General features: G+C 56.7%; 1 protein-coding gene across 1 annotated transcript in view; it reads right to left on the minus strand.

Annotated features, from left to right (window-relative positions):
- LOC144728453 (rap1 GTPase-activating protein 1-like) overlaps nt 1-22368 on the minus strand; it is a 52409-nt gene extending 30041 nt beyond the window's left edge. The window contains exons 1-3 of the mRNA XM_078607903.1: nt 22253-22368; nt 19915-19950; nt 11049-11210 (exon numbers count right to left, since the gene is read on the minus strand). Coding sequence (XP_078464029.1) covers nt 11049-11210; nt 19915-19950; nt 22253-22368 — 314 coding nt within the window. The remainder of the gene's footprint in view (nt 1-11048; nt 11211-19914; nt 19951-22252) is intronic.
- Between the last annotated feature and the right edge of the window lie 294 nt (nt 22369-22662).

Raw genomic sequence — 22662 nt, forward strand, 5'->3', positions numbered from 1 at the left:
ACGTGGCACTGCCACCGCCACGCGCCCCCCCCCCCCACGTGGTAGTGCCACCGCCACGCGCCCCCCCCCCCACGTGGTACTGCCACCGCCACGCGCCCCCCCCCCCCCCACGTGGTACTGCCACCGCCACGCGCCTCCCCCCCCCCCACGTGGAACTGCCACCGTCACGCGCCCCCCCCCCCCCACGTGGTACTGCCACCGCCACGTGCCCCCCCCCCCCACGTGGTACTGCCACCGCCACGCGCCCCCCCCCCCCACGTGGTACTGCCACCGCCACGCGCCCCCCCCCCCACGTGGTACTGCCACCGCCACGCGCCCCCCCCCCCACGTGGTACTGCCACCGCCACGCGCCCCCCCCCCCCCACGTGGTACTGCCACCGCCACGCCCCCCCCCCCACGTGGTACTGCCACAGCCACGCGCCCCGCGAGGACACCGCCGCAGCCACTGCGGAGGGGGACGCTGCCACGTCGAGACACGTGGGGGAGACACGGGGCAGATGTGGGGACAGATACGTGGAAACAGGCACGGGGAGACACGAAGAGACGCAAAAAACATACGAGGAACCCAAAGACACGGGGAGACAGCGACACCAGACATGCGGCAAATCCACCCAGCGTGAACTCACCATCATCACCACCGCCATCGTCACCATCATCACCATCACCACGACCCCACCACACGGGTCCCAGCGTCCCTGGGCACTGCTGATGGAGCTGATGTGGGTGGTGTCACCCAACCCCGCACAGAGCCCCCAGTAGCAAACACCACTCAGACCCCCCCCCTTCCTCCTCCCCCCGGCCACAGACGCACACGCGTACGCACCTAGCTCGACACGTACACAGCCACGCAAACACATACACACAAGACAAAGATCCCCCGTATAGCCTTGAACAGACTGTTGGGGCAAGTGCTGTGAGCGAGCACCTATGGCGACTGCCTCCAACTGCCCAGTAGCGTCCTTCACGAGCCTCCTCCACAGAGGCCGATCTTGACACCGCTGGTACCAGTCATCGGCAAGTCCACTCAGCTCCACGTCCTCCCGTACCACATCACTCCATCTCTTCTCTAGCCCGTGCTGCGCCCGTTTAGCCCCCTCCATCCGCACGAACAAAAGCTGTTTCGGCATGCGGTGGCTGGGCATGCAGGCTACATGACCCAGCCAACGCAGCCTTGCCTGCCGGAGGAGCTCACCGATGGGACTTTGCCCAGATCTTTCAAGGATTTGTGACCTCCTCACAAAATACAGCCTGGTTAAACACAGGATGGATCGTAGGCAGGCCAGCTTAAATGTTTCTAACCGGCGAAAATGCTCCATTTGGGGAGTCCACGTTTCACACACACACACCTACACATACACACACCTACACACACACACACACCTACACACACATACCTACACACACACACCTACACACATCTACACACACACCTACACACCTACACACACACACCTACACACACACCCCTACACTCACACACACACCTACACACACACACACACCTACACTCACACACACACACCTACACTCACATACACACACCTACACACACACACCTACATTCACACACACACATACACACACCTACACTCACACACACACCTACACACACACACACACCTACACACACACACCTACACTCACACACCTACACACACCTACACTCACACACCTACACACACACACCTACACACACACACCTACACACACACACATATACACACACACACCTACACACACACACCTACACACACACACACCTACATACACCTACACACACACACTCACACACACACACACCTACACTCACACCCTCTTCTCCCCGTGGAAGAGTCGCCCCGACAACCCCCACTCTATGGCAACGCGCGGCTCTTGAAGCCGCGACGAGGACTGGAGGAGGAGGAGGGAGAACGCCGTGGGGAGGTAGAGCCGAGACGGGGGGTTCAAGGGGATAGAGCATTGGGGCAGAGGGGGGGGAGTTGTGGGGGTCACAAGAGAGAGACTTGAGAAACGAGAACGGAAAACGACAGAGAGAGGAGAGAGTGAAGGGAAAGAGAATGAAGAGATGGGGGGGGGGGGGGCACATGAAGAGAGAGGGGTACGAGGGAAGGGGGAGAGAGGAGATAGGTGAGAGATAGGGGAGAGGGAGGGAGGAGAGATAGAGGCAGGAGAGAAGGGAGCTATTCACGTCGCTGGGAGCGAGTGGAGGCGTGAGAGTGTTAAGTGCTGGCCAAAGTATTGACGGTGACTCTGCAATCACGACTGAGAGATGGGGCGCTGAGGAGGCATGAGCTAAGCGACTGGCCGGCTTCTTCAGACGGGGACACCGCTCATACAGAAGGGAGTAGAGATGGAGATTAGTCCGCAACTTTGCGTGCCGCTGCCTGCTGGCCACGGGGAGGGAGATTCTCAACATCTGTGCGTGATCCACCAACTCCTCGCTGTTGCCTCCACACGGTGCTGGATTAGAGGCCTCCACGTGCAACAGCGTGGCCACCACCGCTACCCGCCTAGATCCAATTGGCAAGAGTGACCTGAATAATAACATTCACAATAATACATCTGCATTTATATCGCGACATAATCCCAGAGATTCCAAGCCAATCGCTGGCCCCGACCAGTTCGCCTGAACTCTGCGATACATTAGTATGTTGCTGCTGTACATTTCCATATGATGAGCCACTTTGTTGAGCTTTTATTTGTGGCCAGGTCGCTTCTGAAAAAGAAGTTATGAGCTCAGTGGGCCTTCCCTGGTAATATACAAAAAAAACTGTTTAGTTTTATTTGTATATTTTTTTAAAGTGATTGGTTTATCTTTCCTCCACTTTGTGCTCCTATCGTGTTTTATATTGTTTGTTGTTGTAACGTTCTGACCCACCCCTATTGGACATCTGTGAACAAGAGCCTTATAGCTCATCGGATTCCTCCAGTGAATATACGTATTCTGATGCTGATACATTTGGCTATCCGAGGTATTTCTAACGACCTTGTGAGCTGTTCGAGAAGAAGGAGTCTCTGAGTAACCCAGGCCACGGGGACTGAGACATGATGGTATGAGATGAAGCGTGGTCAGTGGCACGGTACGTGAATGAACCCGGGACAAGGTGCGGCACGTGGCGTCGGGACGAGAACATACGAGTGGAACGAAGGGAATGGGAGGAAGGGTGATGGAGCCAGAACCAGGGGACAGCCACGCAGTGGCGAGGGGCGGAGAAGAGAAGCGATTGGGACGGAGCGAAGCGGTGGCACCGACTGGAGGCACGGGGGGCCACGCAGGAGGTTGGAGCGGTCACGCAGTCGCTACCGAGCCCATGGAAGAGGGCAGATGATGACGAGGGACGTGGTGGTCGAGGCGTGAGAGTGGGGGGCACATAAAGCAAAGCATAAAAAAATGATGAATGAAGCAAAGTGCCGACTACACCGAGCATCTTCTTGTTATTTGTTTCCTCTGATCGTAAAACAAGAGAGGGAGGAGAGAGGGATCGGAGAGGCAGAGGAGTAGGAGGGTGAAGAGGAAGGGGACACGCCGATGCGATGGGAGATGAGATAGAGAGTAGAGAGAGCGCGGGAGAGGGAGGAGAGAGGTAGGGAAGTATGGCAGGGAGAGAGAAGAGGGGGGGGGGCAAGAGAGGGAGGGTGGGTGGAGATGAAGAGTGGGGAGCGAGCCGAGAGCTGGGCAGGGTGGTCACCCCTCGTCATGGGAGTGAAGTCGTTAAGAATGAAACAACCACACAACCACTACCACCACGATCACCTCCCCTCTCTCCTCCCGCACTCACGCAGCCCCCCCTCACCCCCCCCTCTCTAATCGTCATAACCCCCCCCCACCCCACCACCACCACCTCGCCGTGCCGCTCAAAGGCGATCGCTCGATGGGAATGCGACAGAGCGGATCCACGTCTCGTCACGGGCGCTGCCGCCTCGCCGTGGCCGCGATGACGCAGCGAGTCGCGGCGACTCCGCGGGACTCGAGCCGCCCGGCGTCATGCGTCTCGCGCTGCCGCTAGAGGCCGCTACACCTCACAACGACAACAACAATAACAACACTTTGTCGATTAGTGGGAGCAAGCTACAAGCATTCCGTGATGCTGCTGCTGTTGTTGTTGCCTTGGCAGTGGGGCACAAACAACAACAACTCAACACATTCCCCGTCAGCAACACGGTGTGGCCTTAAAAGGACATGTAATAGGCGACGTTTCGGGCAATGACCCTTATATTTAGGCGGTCACGATGGGAGGAGCTCTTTACCCATTCGAGGTCTGCAACTTGGCTGTGGGTCGTTGGTGCACGCCTAATGAAGGTGGTTCTGGTGGTGGTTGTTGGTGGTTGTTGGTGGTGTGAGGATGACAACATGGCACCACTTGAATGCGTAGCCCATTGCGGGCTCTATCGCACCGCTTCTGCCAATTCTGCCGTCACTGATCCTGCCGCTGTCGCTGCTGTTACCTCCTGCTCCATCTCCCAAACCCTCCCCCTCCCCCGCTCCCCTCGCTCCCCAAATAAAACTCACTTAACCCCTACCCCCCATCCCCAGTCTGTGCCCCCCCGCCCCTCCCCAACATCTGTCTGTGCGGCTTAGAGCTAAGAGCACAGCAACAGCAACAGCAGCAGCGATGATGATGATGATGATAATAAAAATAGTTCCAACTTGCACAGCATTCGCTACTCGCTCTCGCGGAGGGATACGGAGAGGAGGACTATGTATATGCACTTTGAACTTCTTTCGCACCGTACGTAGCGTGGAGGTGCGGGTGAAGGACACAAACTAAAACGCAAAAAGCAGTTGCATAGAGACGAGTTGTCACTCTCGCATCGCTTCAGCGCGACAACTCAGAGAGAGCGGAGAACGCACAGCAGCAGCCATGCGGCGAGCAGCCGGCGCTTACCAACACTCTGCGGTCCTCTATATATAAAGGTGTTTCTCGGTCAATTAACGAGTGCTCACATGTGCATGGGAGGAAACCGGAGCACCGGGACCCACGCGTGCGAGGGAGAAACACTCCATCCCATACACAGTTGTTGCCACAAATGAATGACGACACTGCAAGCTTGCTGGTCTCGTCAAGAAGCTGCAACCATCACGCGAATTGCGGTCATCCTCGCAGCATCGGCGTTTGGCTGATCATCGAACAGAGACGGTCACTGCATAGCGCGTTTCCTGACGCGCTTCTGCGGCCGTCTGGAACGCTCTTCCCTCCGACATTAAGAAGCCACTGGAGCCGTGCACTTTTCAATCACCTAGACTGAAAACTCATTTCTTTAGAACTGATTTTTTTAGTGTTTAGTTTGCTGACCTTCTCCCGCACCTCCGACGTGCACGGCTGGTTACGTACGGCGCGAAAGAAGTTAACCAGCATGCATACGTACCCACCCCTCCCTGCGGAGTCACGCCCACGGGAAGAGTGAGAGTTTCACAACAACATCTGTGCGCGACCCAGCAACCCTTGCTGCTGCTGTGGTGTTGGAACTCCAGACAGCCCACACTGCGGCACGGCCACCACGGCTACCCATGCTGAATGACAGGCACGCGATGATTAAGCGTAGGAATTGAACTGCGCGCTATGAATAGACACGCACGCACATCGTTGCTGTTCCCGGCTTATTAGGAAGCCACTGAAGCCGTGCTGCACTTTCAACCATCTACATTGAAAACTCATTGCTTTAGGAACGGAGTTGTGTGTTTAGTTTGTTGATCCTTCTCCCGCTCCTCCCATTAGCGCTGTTGGCTATGTACGGCGCGAAAGAAGTTCAACACACACCAGTGGACTGGCATTTCAGAGGTCGCCCATTCGATCTCCGGCTGCTGCTGCTGCAGCTGCCTTGGCTGCAGGGCTGCTCGCCCAGTGCCGGGAGTGATGGGAAGAGTCGCCCTCGCTGGCTCCGTATGGGACGCGGTGGGGGTCGAGGGGGGGGGGTGACGATCCGGAGTTCCCGGAGCGGTGACTCGCGAAGCATCTCCTACGACGCACACGGCTCAGTAACCTACTTGCTGTACTGCCAGCAACAAACACAACGTCTCCTACTTCCTGTCCTGTCACCTATACAGGCGTGCGTACGCTGAACTTCTTTCGCGCCGTACGTAGCCAACCGTGCTAATCGGAGGTACGGGGAAGGACAACACGATTACCTCTCCCACTTGCTGCACTGCACTGCCAGACACAGAAGACCTCCCCGCGCTGTGCGCGATCTCTGCGTGATCCATCAACCCCAATCCAAATCACCCCCGGCCCTTCCGCGCCCTTCCCGCTCCCTTCCTGGACGACACCGCGGGCACGACTGGGGGGGGGGGCCGCGGTGGTTCAAGTGCCCCCCCCCCCCGCCTTGACCCACGGCGAGCGAATTCCGCTCTCGCTCTCCGCCTTCTTCTTGTCGATGCTGCCCAGAGCATCCCACGGGAGGCTGCCGCAGATTTCTATAATCGAGGGGTGATTCCCACGAGCTTGCCACGCCATTTATCACGGGCCGGGAGGGGGGAGCGGGGGAGGGGGGCTATTGGGTGATGGAAATGGGTGGGGGGGGCTATTGGGTGATGGAGAGGGACCGGTGGTGGTGGGGGGGGTACCAGGGGGAGGGGGCGGGGGGAGGGGGGGTGGGGGGAGGCGACTCGGAGTGGGGGATAATTGGTTGATGGAGAAGGGCGGGGGGAGAGTTGGAGGCGGGGGAGAGTTGGAGGTGGGGGGCTAGTGGTTAATGGGGGGGGGGGGGGCGGTGTGAGACGATGACCGCGCGTCACTGACTCGCGGTCACGAGAGTCGGGGTTGAGCATTGGGGTTCAGGTTCGATACAGGACTAGGGGGGTTGGGGTCAGTGTTCGGGATAGACGACGATGGCGATGATGATGCCGCACGCGTGTGTATGGGTGTTGACGTGTGTGTGTGTGTTGACGCGTGTGTGCGTGTGTTGACGTGTGTGTGTTGACGCATGTGTGTGTGTGTTGACGTGTGTGTGTGTGTGTTGACGCGTGTGTGTTGACGCGTGTGTGTGTGTTGACGCAGGCACCCTCCCTCTCTATCACAGAGCGAGTTGTCATCTTGCATTACGATCTCATCCGCACATTTGCAAGGAGCCCCCCCCCCCCCCGGTGGCAGCTGTCCCTGTGCGGCACTGGCGGCGACATTGGGCTGGTCCATGACAGCGCCCCCCCCCACCCCCCGGTTGTAAGAATGACATCGAAAAATTACCGACAGCTGTTTATTAAACCACTTACGCTGGGTCAAGGCCTCCCTTACACCCTGCCAGCCGTAGGTGGTTCGTTTGACCATACTTCACCACGCCGGTCAATGCGAGTTGTACGAAGGGGCTGGACTGGGAGTCGAACTTCAGAGAAGCCACGGTCGTCACCAGGCGCTGGCGAGGAAATGAGAAACTCGCGTTCAACCCAGACGCTGTTCACGTTCCCTCCCACGACGTCTCGGGAAATACGCCACGGATCTCACGGACGAATCGCCCTCTCGTCTCGTTGCATGAAGGCCGCGGCCAACACCAGCGGCGAGTGATGTCGGAAGCGCTGCTCCGCACGAACGTTGACGACTCACTCGACCGGTGACCCACACTCGTCACTGTGGACTCGCGTACGGATGGTTGAATGGGTAGTGAAAACCCCCAAATCCGTAACATAACACCGTGCGCGCTTGTTAATGTGTGTATACAGCAATGTGTGTTCATGTGTGTGCCCACGGCCAACGCCAGTACCTGGTGCGGTGTGTCAACATCGCCACGGGGGAGACAAAGGTGGCCCGGGGTGGTACCGGCCACCATCCCACCACTGTGTACCGTTCCAGCTTCGCAGGTCCGACTCGCCGACAGACACTTGTCCCAACAGTCTGCCTAATGCTACACGGGCCATCTTTGCCTTTGTGAGTGTTTGCGCGTGCACGTGTGTGCTCATGCGCGTGTTTGTGGAGCGGTAGTGTCGTAAGTGAACGCGCTGAACTACGAATCCCGGCGACCAGAGTTCGACATCGTTGGCGAGAGATCTCTAGACTCGTCCGTGCCCGCCCACGTGGGTAGGCTAGGCCTCGGAGGAGTCCCAGGTTGCGTTGTGTAAACATCAGCATTGAGGGAAGACAAAGGCGGCCGGGCAGGCGTGGTCCTTGCCACACCACCGTGGCGTGTTCCGTCCCTGCTTGCATGATAACGATGTCTACTGAGAACGCGCAGTGTTCTTTCGATCTCATAGAGAGGGAGGACGACTCATAGAGAGAGATATGAAGACGACTCAGAGAGAGAGAGAACGACTCAGAGAGAGAGAAAGAGGACGATGCTTCAGATAGAGAGAGAGAGGACGACTCAGAGAGAGAGAGAGATGAAGACGACTCAGAGAGAGAGAGAGAGAGAGGGAGGACGACTCAGAGAGAGAGAGAGGACGACTCAGAGGGAGAGGGAGGACGACTCAGAGGGAGAGGGAGGACGACTCAGAGAGAGAGAGAGAGGACGACTCAGAGGGAGAGGGAGGACGACTCAGAGGGAGAGGGAGGACGACTCAGAGAGAGAGGGAGGACGACTCAGAGGGAGAGGGAGGACGACTCAGAGAGAGAGAGAGGACGACTCAGAGGGAGAGGGAGGACGACTCAGAGAGAGAGGGAGGACAACTCAGAGAGAGAGGGAGTACGACTCAGAGAGAGAGGAAGGACGACTCAGAGAGAGAGAGGACGACTCAGAGGGAGAGGGAGGACGACTCAGAGAGAGAGAGAGAGGACGACTCAGAGGGAGAGGGAGGACTACTCAGAGGAGGCGCCAAGGAAGAGGAACCACAGTCACGAGCGGGCAGGCAGCAGCAGCAGCCACGCGCCTAGGAGCCGGCCAGGAGCCGGCTAGGAGCCGCGTTTCCAACAATTGCCCAAGCTCTGCGGTCCGCTATCAAAAGCAAGGTGTCGTCTGCCAATTCAATGAAATACACACGGAAGAGGTGGTGTCCACATTTTTGTTCCGGACTGCATTCTCCTGGGCCTGCGAAGACGTTCGCTTACAGCACTTGCCTCAGGTTCCCATGTAGGTTATACGGGGACCCTTTGTTTGCTTGTCCTGCCCGTGTACGTGTCTTTGTCTTCGTACTTTACTGCGGAGCGATCGTGGTAACGTTAGCGGCCAACACCAGCGACGATTATCTGAACCGATCCTGGGCCTCCCCTAGGTCGACTCAGCCGGAAATTAGTACCTGGTGCGGTGTATGAACATCGTCACCAGGGAGACAAAGGCGGCCGGGCGTGGTGCTGGCCACCCACAAACCCTCGTGTGCTGTGACGGCCTTCATCGGTGCTATTCGCTAACAGCACTTGCCCCTACAGTCTGTCAAGGCTATACGGGTGATCTCTGCCTTTGTGACTTTCGTGCAACTTGAGTTATCAGCGCGCATCCATCAATGTAACACGAGGCTGGGACACGCAACGGGCCCAGACTCCACCACGGCGGCCCCTTCTAAACCTAATTACCGAGCCGCCAATGCACGCAATCACATACAGTATATAACACATGTACATGGGTATATATATACACACACACTACACACACATATATGTGTATAAACATACATCGACTGCTGGATGAAGGGTCTCTCCACACGCCGTGCGGGTTTCGTCGGGGTGGTTTGGCCATACTTCACCACGCTGGTCTGTACGGGAAGGTGAAGGTCGCGGGGGGGGGGTCTGCTCTGGCCTCTGCTGCCGGTCATGGAGCCCCCCCCCCCCCACAAGACAAAGATCCCCCGTATAGCCTCAGCGGAATGTTGGGGTAAGTGCTGTTAGCGAGCACATATGAAGGCTTGGCTCGGCACACGAGGGGCGAGCGCCACGCCCGGCCGCCTTCGTCTGCCGCACAACGTACTCATTTGAGGCTGAGTTAACCTAGGCGAGGCCCAGGACCGGTTCAAATATTTGCCGTTAATCACACCAACTAGTCCCCAAAATCACACACCCGTCAAATATAAAGACACGAACTAACATCACACGCATACACACAGCGAAATCACGAATTGAAAAAGACAAAACAAAGACCCCCACTGGCGCAGTTCACAGAATGCTCGGACAAGTGCTCATTCACATCACACACAAGACGAAGGTCCCCCGTGTAGCCTTAACAAACTGTTGGGGCAAGTGCTGTTAGCGAGCACCTAAGAAGGCCGGCACGGCACACGAGGGGTTGGATGGCCAGCACCACGCCCGGCCGCCTTTGTCTCCCGAGTTGCGATGTTTATTCCACCGCACCAGGTACTCATTTGAGGACCGGTTCAGATAATCGTCACTGGTGGTGGCCGTGAGCGAGACTTCAACCCGGGTCGCCCGATTCGTAGCGCAGCGTGCTCACCGCTAGGCACCGCTCCCCGCTCTTCTTTGACAAACACACGTTAACATCCATCCATCACACTCATATTCACAGATGCACATCACATTACTCACACACGCTCACTCACAATCACGTCACTCGCATCACTCACACACATCCATCATAATCGTACGAAGACAAAGGTCCCCCGTGTAGCCTTAACAGACTGTTGGGGCAAGTGCTGTTAGCGAGCACCAAAGAAGGCCGGCACGGCACACGAGGGGGGGGGGCAGCACCACGCCCGGCCGTCTTTGTCTCCCTAGTGCCAATATTTACACACTGCACCAGGTATTCATTTGAGGCTGAGTCGATCTAGAGGAGACCCAGGATCGGTAAAAAATAATTGTCACAAGTTGTGGCCGTGAGCGAGAAACAAACCCGGGTCGCTGAGTTCGTAGCACAACACGCGAACCGCTGCACATGCACCTCTCCCCACTAACATCACATCACGCGCACTCACACCAGACCTGCATATCGCACGCATCAGCATCATCAGCATCATCATCATCAGGATCATCATCAACATCATCATCAGCATCATCATCATCATCATCAGCATCATAATCAGCATCATCATCAGCATCATCATCAACATCATCATCATCAACATCAGCATCATCATCAGGATCATCATCAGCACTATCATCAGGATCATCATCATCATCAAGATCATAAGAATCATCAGGAGCATCATCAGCATCGTCATCATCAGCATCATCGTCACTCACGTGCCCAGCACCGTGCGCGCCCTGCGCACGCGACGCTGAGGGGGGCGCGCTCCCTGCACCAGGGCCCCCCGCGAGCCGCTCTCCCCCGCGACCCCCTGCAGAGATGTCGCGCTGTCCATGTGTCCGTGTGGCCCCCCCCGCCCTCGACTTCTCTCTCCGTCTCTATCACCACCCCGCCACAATCCCGTTCTCTCTCTCTATGCGTCCGGCAACAGATGTGCGTGTGTGTGCGTGTGTGCGTGTGTGTGTGCGTGCGTGCGTGTGCGTGTGTGCGTGCGTGTGTGCGTGTGCGTGTGTGCGTGTACGTGTGTGTGTGCGCGTGTGTGCGTTTGTGTGCGTGTGTGTGCGTGTGTGCGTGCGTGCTCCACCACGAGGCAAGGTGACAGCTCCGATGACGACGACGATGGGGGTATGATGGTGAATGATGATGATGACGACGGGGATGATGGTAGGTGGTGATGGTGGTGGTGTAGATGGTGATGCTACCGACCCCTCTCGCCAGCGGCAGTGCCGAGTGTGCGAGGAGGCCGGGAAGGGAGGGGGCAGGGAGAAGGTCCCGGGCGCGGCTCCTGGTGGAGGAGGAGGAGATTTAAAAATAGACGCGGGCAGACGCTGCCTGCCGAGCGCCGAGTGCTCGATTATCTCTCCCTCTCTCTCTCTCCCCTCCTCTCTCTCTCCCCCTCTATCGTCAGACAGGGTTGCCCCATCTCGGGGCTGCTGTACACCCCGTCCATTGAGCCGCTGCTACGCCACCTGAGACGAAATCTGTCTGCCCTCAAGGTCCCGGGACCTGAGAACGCGGTCGTCAAGCTCGCGGCTTACGCAGACGACGACGTGACGCGTCGTTCTCAACGACGCGCGTGACGTCTCCGCGCGCTGCCAGGCGGTTGCAGTGTACGAGAGGGCCTCCTCCGCCAGGGTCAACTGGCCCAAGTGCGAGGCCCTCTGTGTTTGGGGTCGCGAGGCGGAGTTCGCTTTGTGCTCCGCCCAGGAGTGGTCAATTGGCAGGACGACGGAGTCAAGTACTTGGGGGTTTACCTGGGAAACCCCCACAACGTCGCTCTGAACAACTGGACCGAGCTGGCCGACACAATCGAGGCTAAATTACTGACATGGGCACGTCTCGCTCCGCAGATGTCCTTCAGGGGCCGAGTGCTCGTCGCTAACACCCTGGCAGCATCCGTGCTGTGGCACAAGAGCAAGGCCCTCCAGCCTCCTGCTTGGCGACTCATCAGAGTCAACCGCTCACTCGCGCACTTCGTCTGGCACGGGAAGCACTGGCTCAGGCCGGGCGTTCTCTGCCTGTCAGTGGGCGAGGGCGGCCAGGGTCTGGTGGACGTCGTCGCCAGGGTCATGAGCTTCAGGCTCATGGCAATAAGGCGGCTGCTGTACGACCCGGAGGACGCGTGTTGGAGCTTCGAGAGGAGCAGAACGTGCATGCCCTACGACCTCGCGCAGTTCCTGAACGAGCCCTTGTTCTGCAACGGCCTCTTCCAGGGGGTCAGATGAGAGAGGACCCTGGCTCTACGCCTCACATCAGCAGGGCTGCGGACAGTCTTCCACCTCGTGCAGGCCCACCAGCCCAAGTGGAAGACCGCAGCTGAGATCGCCAGCACCGCTAGGGGACTCCGCTCCGCGCTCGCCGGGGAGAAGCTGCTGCGGGACGTGAAGGAGCTGCGCCTGAAGCTGGAGGCACCGGGGGACGGTGGCGCCCCCCCTCCTCCTCCTCTTTCCTGGAGTTGTGCTTCTCCTGCGCGCAGCTGCCTGGCCACAGCGACTCCGGCAAGCTACTGAAGCTCCGAGGCTGCAAGAACGTGCCCCTCAAGAGTGCCCCGAACACAGCACTCTACACGTGGCTGTGTCAAGGCGCTCTACACGTGGCTGTGTCAAGGCGCTCTACACGTGCTGTGTCAAGGCGCTCTACACGTGCTGCGTCAAGGCGCTCTACACGTGCTGCGTCAAGGCGCTCTACACGTGCTGCGTCAAGGCGCTCTACACGTGGCTGTGTCAAGGCGCTCTACACGTGCTGTGTCAAGGCGCTCTACACGTGCTGTGTCAAGGCGCTGCATTCCCAGGACCTGGCCGACCTACCTGACACAAAATGGAGAAACCATTTCTCTCCCCTCATTGCCGCCGCCCCTCAGTGGAAAAAAATGTACAAGTCTCCCATAGCCAAACGCTGCGGTGACCTTCATTGGAGGTTGGCACACTGCACGTTGCCATCGGCCGTGTGGCTCAGCCGAATCTCGCCGGGAGTAACAGACTTGTGCTTTTCCCACGGTGCCAGGGAGGATCTGCCCCACCAGTACTTACACTGCCAGCGCCTTTTGGGGGACATCTTTAGAAAACTGGGGGTGCCCTTCTACAACAGCAGCTTCGTATATGGGGTGCCTTACCTGGCTAACAAGCGCCATGACCTCGCCAACTTCGCCTGTGCTCAGGCGAAGATGGCGGTGTACAGAACGAGGTAAAAGATGCTGGAGGGTGACACTGACGGCTGCTCTGTGCTTCCAGTGTTCAGGGGCCTGCTCAAGGCGCGGCTCCGGCTGGAGCACGCATACCACACACGTGTCGGTGATGTGCACGTCTTCTTCTAACGCTGGAGAGCCGGACAAGCCCCTCTCTGTACCAGCGTTAACAGCACCCTCGTGTTCACCTTCTGAAGCGCTCGCTGGTCACCGTGGCGTGCGCGATGAACACCACCACCACCACGTGACTTTTCTTTCGTGTTGTGCGCGGTGCATTTAGCGCCAGAGCGCGTGGATTTATAGCGTTTATTTTATTTGTGTTGCTGGTGACTTTGTGTATTTCATATCCAAATCGCCTCCTGTGTTGTTGCTGCTGGCGGCAATAAAAGTTGTTTAATAGTCAAAAGTCTCCCCCTCTATCTCTCTTCCCCTCTATCTCTTCTCTACCCCCCAATAACACATCTCCCTCTTTGAGATCCCCCCCCCAACTCTATGTCGCTTTCAGCTCTCTCACCCCTCTTCCCCTTCTCTCTGTCACCCCCAGTCTCTCTCCCTGAGCTCCCTCCCCACTCTCGATGACCGCTCTCAGTTATTTCCCCACTCCCACACTCTCCCTGTCTCTCGGAGCACTGAACCCACTCTGAGACATCTCCTCTCCCCCATGCATCTCATTCCATCTTCCTCTCTACTTCCCCGCTATCCCATCTCTTATCACCCTCCTCTTCCCAATCTCCCTCCCATCTCTCCACTATCCATCTCTCCTCCTCCTCTCCACCCGCCTCCCTGCTCTCTCTGCTCTCACGAAGCCGCTCTTCATCTCTCTTCTATTTCCCTCTCTTAAGATGCTCCTCCCCGTGCATTACCATCTCCCTCCGCTCTCCCCTCTCCCTACACTCTCATCCTCTCCCACCTTCACTCATTTCCTTATTTTTCTCTCTCTTCTCCATCCCTCTCCTCTCTCTGCTCTCCCCAATTTTTATCTGCCCCCCCCCCAGCCACCCCCATTACTCTCTCTCCATCCGCTTCTCCCACTCGCTCTCTCTGCTCCTTCCCCGATCCACTAAGTGGCACTTTCACTCTCGATTCACCCATCCAAACTGTTTTGCTAAATCCCTTCGCTCACTGCACGTGCGTCGAACCGCGTACGAATCGTTCGTGACCTACAAAGAAAGTCCGTTGAACGAAACGTCGCCCGGTATGTATCGACAGAGGTGTGTTTCCTCTTAAGGCCAAAAGCAAAGATCCCACGGATGGCGTTAACAGACTGTTGGGGCAAGTGCTGTTCGCGAGTAGCTATGAAGGCCGGCACGGCACACGAGGGGGTGGGTGGCCAGCACCACGCCCGACCTACTTTGTCTCCCCAGTGGCGATGATTACACACCACACCAGGTACTCATTTGAGGCCGAGTCGACCTAGGAGCGACCCAGGATCGATTTCAAATAATCGTCACCAGTCTTGGGGGCTTTTCGCGGGAATCGAACACGAGTCGCCGGGTTCGCAGCACGGCGCGCTAACCGATGCGCCACCGCTCCCCCTGCTGTGGCCACACACAACGAACACGTGGGCGGGGTGGTGTTGCTGAGCCACTCGTTTAAAGAATCGCATCGCGGGGCGTCCGTCGTGGGATGCCGCACGTCCCACGCGCCCAATAAAATGATGATGAGCGGAGCAAATCGTGACCCCGAATCGCCGAGGAGCGAGCGAATCGCTGGCGACTCCGAGCCAGGACATGAACAATCGAGCAGCTGATCCGCAACAAGCCCTAGTTGAGCGGTGGCACAGCAAGTGTTGAGTATGAAGAATGAATTAATGTGTTGTGTAGAATTAATGTGTCGTGTATGTATAATTAATAAATGTGTTGTATATGTAGAATTAATGAATGTGTTGTGAATGTAGAATGCATGTGTTGTGTTTGTAAAATGAATGAATGTGTTGTGTATGTAAAATGAATGAATGTGTTGTGTATGTAGAATTCATAAATGTGTTGTGAATGTAAAATGAATGTATGTATGTTGTATATGTTGTGTATGTAAAATGAATGAATGTGTTGTGTATGTAGAATTAATAAATGTGTTGTGAATGTTAAATGAATGTATGTGTAGTGACATAGACTCGGTGACGTAGCAGCATAGCGCTGGCTGCTGGCAGGGAAGGGAATCTGCAGCTCACAGCAGCCCTGGCTGACAGCAGGTCACGTGATAGACCAGAGAGGGATCTAGGCGAAAGGTCACGGAAGGGGCACGTCGAGGAACCCGCTGGTAGGTTCTAGAAGGGGGAGTGGTCGGGGGCGGAGCCAGGCCACGCTGACAGTGTAAGAGGGGCCCTGGGAGAGGACCTCGGGGCTGTCGTGTGGAGTGGGGGGGGGGTCACCGTCGTGCTGCTGCTGCCGGAGTCTTCACCGTCTCGGCGTCGCCAGTCAGGCGGTCTGCCAGCTGTGCTGACTGGGAACTTTAGTTACTAAGTGTTACTGTCAGGCCGTGTTCATAAACAACAGTGCCACCTACTCTTAGTGTCTCTGAGTCAGTCACGACATATGTAGAATAAATGTGTTGTAAATGTAGAATGAATGAATGTGTTGTGTATGCTGAGCGCAGCGCATTCACCGCTATACCACCGCTTTCCAAACGTACAAACAACAACAACATTAATTGCCACTAAGTGGAAGAGACGTCACCACGGTGCCTGTGCCAGGCCAGGTGCACTTTGAGGCTGCCACGTGAAGCGTCGAAGGCTCGCTGGCAGGAGGTGACGGTACAGACTCCAGGTGCCATTCACGGGTTGACTGACTGAGATGGCCGGTCGACGCACCACCTGTGCACCCCGCTGCGCTAGCTTGCGGCGTTTTAGCCACCTGGTGCTCTGCTCGTTGTTGTTAAATATCAAACACACACCATACATACACACAGAGCACACGATTACACGCCTGTGTCGATCTACCGTTGGGTGAAGGGCTTCCCACAGTCTCGCTCATGAGGGTTGTTGTTTGACCATACCTCACCACGCTGGTCAACGGGGATTGGTAAACGCGGGGTGGGGAGGGGGAGGGTAACCTAGGAGCGGTTCAGAGATGGCTCGCCACGTCACCCCTCTGGCCTCTTCTTATGCACCTGCGAACAAGGCCCATTGCCCGAAACGTCGCCGACCATATAAACCCTGACGGAGTTGTTATTGACGAATGTGGGAACGCGGACCGCTGCGTCCACGGCTCACAGTCCTCGCACGGGGCCAATGGAAAGAGGCCCCGCCGCCGATGACGCCGTGGGGTCATCAATCCTCGCCACAAAGGTCACCGCCGCGGGCTGGGGCGCGCTGGTTTATTGGCCGCGTGCGCAAATTGCCTCCGGTTCGAGCGAGTGCCGCCAGCGAAGCCGCGCAGCCTCCCGGCTCCCCGCCGGAGGCTCACGCGTGCCACGCGGTGGAGGGGGTGGGGGGGGGCATCATCAGCGAGGTTTCTCGAATTATAATAATTTGTAAAAATTACGAGAGAGAAAAAAAAACCATTTGTTGGGCAAAGAGTCAAAACGTCAAGCGGTTAGCAACAAACTGCACCGTTGTTCAAGTTGTAATCAGAGTTTAGCAATACGCACATACAATACACGTGCATATTATACTAAAGATCCCCCGTATAGCCTTCAACAGACTGTTGGAGCAAGTGCTGTTAGCGAGCACCTGTGAAGGCCGGTACAGCACATGAGGGGGTGGGTGTTCAGCCCCACGCCCGACCGCCTTTGTCTCCCCAGTGGCGTTGTTTACACACCGCACCAGGTACTCATTTGAGGCTTAGTCGACCTAGGGGAGGACCAGGACCGGTTCAGATAACCGTCACTGGTGTTGGCCGTGAGCGGGAATCGAACCCGGGTTGCCGGGTTCGTATTGCAGCGCGCTACACACACACGCACGCACGCGTAGACTGGTCGTGGATGTTCTGTCTCCAATGTAACCAATGTGGACGTCGGCTCAAGCCTCTCGTAAATCACGTGGCTTCTGTGTGGCCACCCCCACTGTGATCCCTCCGCTATCAAACATAAATCTCCATATACATCCGCTCAAGCCTGGCGTAAACAAGTGCATTGTCCAACTCGTATTATCCATTCCCTCTCCATCTCTCTCTCTGCCTCCGTATGTATGTGCTATGACGAAGGGCCATTACCTGAAACGTCGCCTGTTATATATTTTAAAGGTCACACACACACACACATGGCGTTGTCGTTGTTGTTATTGATAAGGAAGGTGTTGAGTTCCTGTTATTGTTTGTGCACCAATCACTGCCAACGCATCATCAGCAGCACCAACGTGGAACAATTTGTTGAATTTTCCGATCAATCAAGGAAGACATTCTTACAAACTGCAGCATCTCTCTCTGGCGAGGGAGATGAACTCACTCAGTGAGGAGATGAACTTCCTGGGTGAGGAGATGACGTCACTGGGTGAGGAGATGAACTCACTCAGTGAGGAGATGAACTCACTGGGTGAGGTGATGAACTCACTCAGTGAGGAGATGACGTCACTGGGTGAGGAGATGACGTCACTGGGTGAGGAGATGACGTCACTGGGTGAGGAGATGAACTCACTCAGTGAGGAGATGAACTCACTGGGTGAGGTGATGAACTCACTCAGTGAGGAGATGACGTCACTGGGTGAGGAGATGAACTCACTGGGTGAGGAGATGAACTCACTTGGTGAGAGAGATGACGTCACTCAGTGAGGAGATGACGTCACTGGGTGAGGAGATGAACTCACTGGGTGAGGAGATGACGTCACTCAGTGAGGAGATGAACTCACTCAGTGAGGAGATGAACTCACTGGGTGAAGAGATGACGTCACTGGGTGAGGAAATGACGTCACTCAGTGAGGAGATAAACTCGCTGGGTGAGGAGATGAACTCACTGGGTGAGGAGATGACGTCACTGGGTGAGGAGATGAACTCACTCGGTGAGGAGATGACGTCACTCAGTGAGGAGATGACGTCACTCAGTGAGGAGATGAACTCACTGGGTGAGGAGATGAACTCACTGGGTGAGGAGATGACGTCACTGGGTGAGGAGATGATCTCACTGGGTGAGGAGATGACGTCACTGGGTGAGGAGATGAACTCACTGGGTGAGGAGATGACGTCACTGGCTGAGGAGATTAACTCACTGGGTGAGGAGATGACGTCACTGGGTGAGGAGATGAACTCACTGGGTGAGGAGATGACGTCACTGGGTGAGGAGATGAACTCACTGGGTGAGGAGATGAACTCACTGGGTGAGGAGATGACGTCACTGAGTGAGGAGATGAACTCACTCAGTGAGGAGATGACGTCACTCAGTGAGGAGATGAACTCACTCAGTGAGGAGATGAACTCACTGGGTGAGGAGATGACGTCACTCAGTGAGGAGATGAACTCACTGGGTGAGGAGATGAACTCACTCAGTGAGGAGATGACGTCACTGGGTGAGGAGATGACGTCACTGGGTGAGGAGATGAACTCACTCCGACCCAACACGACCTCTCTGAGTCATGGCCTCTCCAAGTCGGTAGTGTGAATAATTAATGATTGTACACATTCATCAATTAAGACGACGTTTATACATTCAATTAAGCCATACATTCAGCCATTATGCATACATACATACATGAATCCACTCATTCAGTAACGTATTCACTCACCCATCCATTCGTTCGCTGATAGGTCAATGCCTTCATTCATCCATCGATATACATCCTATATATCTACTAATCATCAATATGCCCGTTCATTCATGTATCTGGAGAAAGATTCGCCCGTTCATTGATCCATTCATATATTAATTCGTTGGTTAAGTAATGTATCCACCCACCGCTTTATTCATTCATTCATTCATGTCAATCCACTTAACCCATTAATTCATTCTTTCGTCGAATTATACCGCCCATGCACTCACTCACTCACACTGTACTTCAATCCCTTCATTCAGCCATCCATCCATTCATCCGTATAAGCAAGCATCCATTCATTCATCTGTCAATCCAGCCACTCATCCATTCACACACCCTGACCTTTACATATCTCAGCAGACGGCTACGCAATCTCCACTCGCCACTCATCCTCGGGAGACGGCGACGGCATCAATCACCCCCTCTGCTCGCCCACCCACCCAGCCAGCCACTTAGACCCCCTTCCTCATCCGCAGTCCCCTACCCCCTCGAAGTCACCCCCCCCCCCTCCTCCCGCCCCACCCGGGGTCCGGTCTCCTCTCGCGAGGGGTCCCGGCGTGAGCTCCCGTGACGACCGCGCGCACTCAGAGGTCACCGCGGGTCGCGGGTGAACGCGGCGCAGGTCAGAATAGCCCTCGCCCGGAGCCCAACCTTGACGATGTAGGGTCGGGGTTGGAGGGGCGTGGAGGGAGGGGTGGGGGGTGGGGATCGTACTCACATCAGAGCAGTGGTTCCGAGAAGAGGTTTCTCCACACTGTGGATCGCCGTGCACGGAGACGGAGAGACGGAGAGACACAGAGACGGAGACAAAGAGATGAGCATGCAGACGGGGGTGCACGCGCACAGAGAGATGCACAGACACGCGGGCGGGCGGGCACGCGCGCGCACACCGTGACAAAGAGATAAACACCCGGACGTGCACATGCTCCCGTACACAGAACACGCGCGCACACGCACAATAAACACACACGCGCACAATAAACACGCACAAACACACACGCACACACACACACGCACAAACACACACGCACAAACACACACGCACAAACACACACGCACAAACACACACGCACAAACACACACGCAAACGCCGCGGTTACATCACGCGCAGACCAGCGACAGGGAGATGGTAGTGGTGGTGTTGCCTCTCCCTCCTCCTCCTCCTCCTCGTCATCCACCTCCCTCATCCAACCTCCCTCCACCTCCACCTCGTCACGCGCGCGCCGGTAGTGGCACCAGCGGCGGCTCTCTCGCTGTGAGAGCGGCGCAGGCGCGAAGGAGCCGATGATTCAAGGTCAGGCGGCTTCCCATCCCGGCCATTAGCACACAGCGAGCGTGCGGGAGAGGAGGAGGAGGAGGAGGGAGGGGGGAGAAGCGGAGGGAGGGGAGAGAGATGGATGAGAGAGTTTGAGAATAGATAGGAGATGGTTGTGTAGGGGAAGAGAGGGATGCAGGTGGATGGGAGAGGGATGTAGGAGGAGATATAGGGAGCGATGCGTGAGGGATAGAGATGGGCGCCGGAGATGAATGAGAGAGAGATGGGGGGAGGGTGATGGAGGAGAGGGGCAGAGGAGTGGAGGGGGTTGGCGATGAGAGATGGGTGAGTGCCCTTAGAGCGAGCACCTACGAAGGCCGGTACGGCAAACGAAGGGGTGGGGGGTTTCCAGCACCACGCCCGGCCGCCTTTGTCTCCCTAGCCGCGATATCTACACACCCCACAAGGTACTCATTTGAGGCCGAGTCGACCTAGGGGAGGCAAAGGGCCGGTTCAGAATAATCGTAGCTGGCGTTGGTGGCCGCGAGCGGGAATTGAACTCGGGTGGCCGGGTTCGCCTGGGACAAGACAGCGGCCACGCGCCGTCTCCCTGTGTGGGTGCCGCTGATGGGGGCCGGGAGGGCTGTCTGCGTGAGAGGCAGCGATGCGCACTTGCCATCAGTATTCAACTCGTAGGGCGGTCAGCTCAACACGCGCAGCGCGCACACGCACTGCGTATACAAATATGTACACACAGACACTCGTTCGTGTACACACAGCACACGCATTGCACACACACACACACACGTGTGTACACGTGTGTGTGTGTGTGTATACACGTGTACACACGCACTGCCTAGACAGACTGTCGGGGCAAGTGCTGTTAGCGAGTAGCACCGATGAAGTCCAGCTCGGCACACGAGGCGGTGGGGTGGCCAGCACAATGCCCGGCCGCCTTTGTCTCCCTATTGGCGATGTTTACACACCGCCCCAGGTAGATACACACACACACGTGTAGACTCCCACACACACACAGACACGTGCTCACACGTACAACGAGCCCCTGACAACCTTGCTGACTGTGAGTACGAGCGCTGTTCGCGAGCGCCTATTCAGGCGCTCACACTGAAATCCAGACTCAGAGGCAGTCAGGAGCCAATGTGGTGTGCGGCTACAGCGGAGCGGTGGCGCAGTTGTTAGCGCACTGCACCATGAGGCGGGCTGCCACCTGCGTTGAGTTCCCGGAGGCGGCTAACATCAGTGGCGAGCGAGATCTGGAGTCCAACCCTCCACATTCGCCGACCCGCACGGACCGACGCGGTGAGGTGTGGCAGTGGGTTGACAACGAGAGTTGTGAATAACCAAACAAACAAAAGCATGGGGCCCCAAGTAGACCAGGGGGTCTCGGAATCATTAAAACATGAGGGGGGGGGGGGGAGAGCTGCATCAATCATCACCTGAATAGCAAACCTAATAAACACAACGAAACAATTAACATTAAAAAAATCAATTAATCCATCGTTTCTAGCTCGTCTGCATCTCCCTTCCCATCTGACTACATCATATTTATTATTGGTTACACCTCGCCAAGCTCGCTACATCTCCGTCTCTTGTCGATACCTCTTCTGTCATCTCGCTAAAGAATAAACAGATAGAGGCGCAGCCCTGCAATTGCCCCCTTCCCTGCCACTGCCGGCGGAAGCAGCCTCCGCGCGAGGAGGGCCCTCGAGGCTGCGTCGGCCTCTCCCCTCCACGTGGCACGGTGCCCCCCCCCCACCTCCCCCCCCGTGTGCCCGCTCACCTGATCACCGTGATCTGCTCGTAGAAGGACACCGCCGCCTCGTCCCTGGCTGCGTGCGCCGGGCAGCAGGGCCTCTTCAGCAGACTGCAGCAGCCCGGCCGGAACAGCGTGAACATGGTCCCCTCGCCGCCACGGGGAGGTCCCCTCGCTGGCCGGGGGGACCTGGCCCCCGCCCCCACCCCCGCCCCCGCCTCCTCCTCCAGCCTCGCCCCCCACGGCACAAGGACCCCACCGGGACCTTGACCCCGCAAGTTCGTCGTATTTTGAGGTTGGAACCGCTGGTTCCAAAAGCACGGCTGCCCCCGCGGCTGAATCAGAATTGGATGAAATCTGATCGCGGCTGCTAATTAATAATTAATTGCTTAATTAATTACTTGATGAGTTAAACCTCGTGGCACCCCCCGGGCACC

The sequence above is a fragment of the Lampetra planeri genome, chromosome 28 (assembly GCF_965212315.1).
Source record: "Lampetra planeri chromosome 28, kcLamPlan1.2.h2, whole genome shotgun sequence".
Classification (NCBI taxonomy): domain Eukaryota; kingdom Metazoa; phylum Chordata; class Hyperoartia; order Petromyzontiformes; family Petromyzontidae; genus Lampetra; species Lampetra planeri.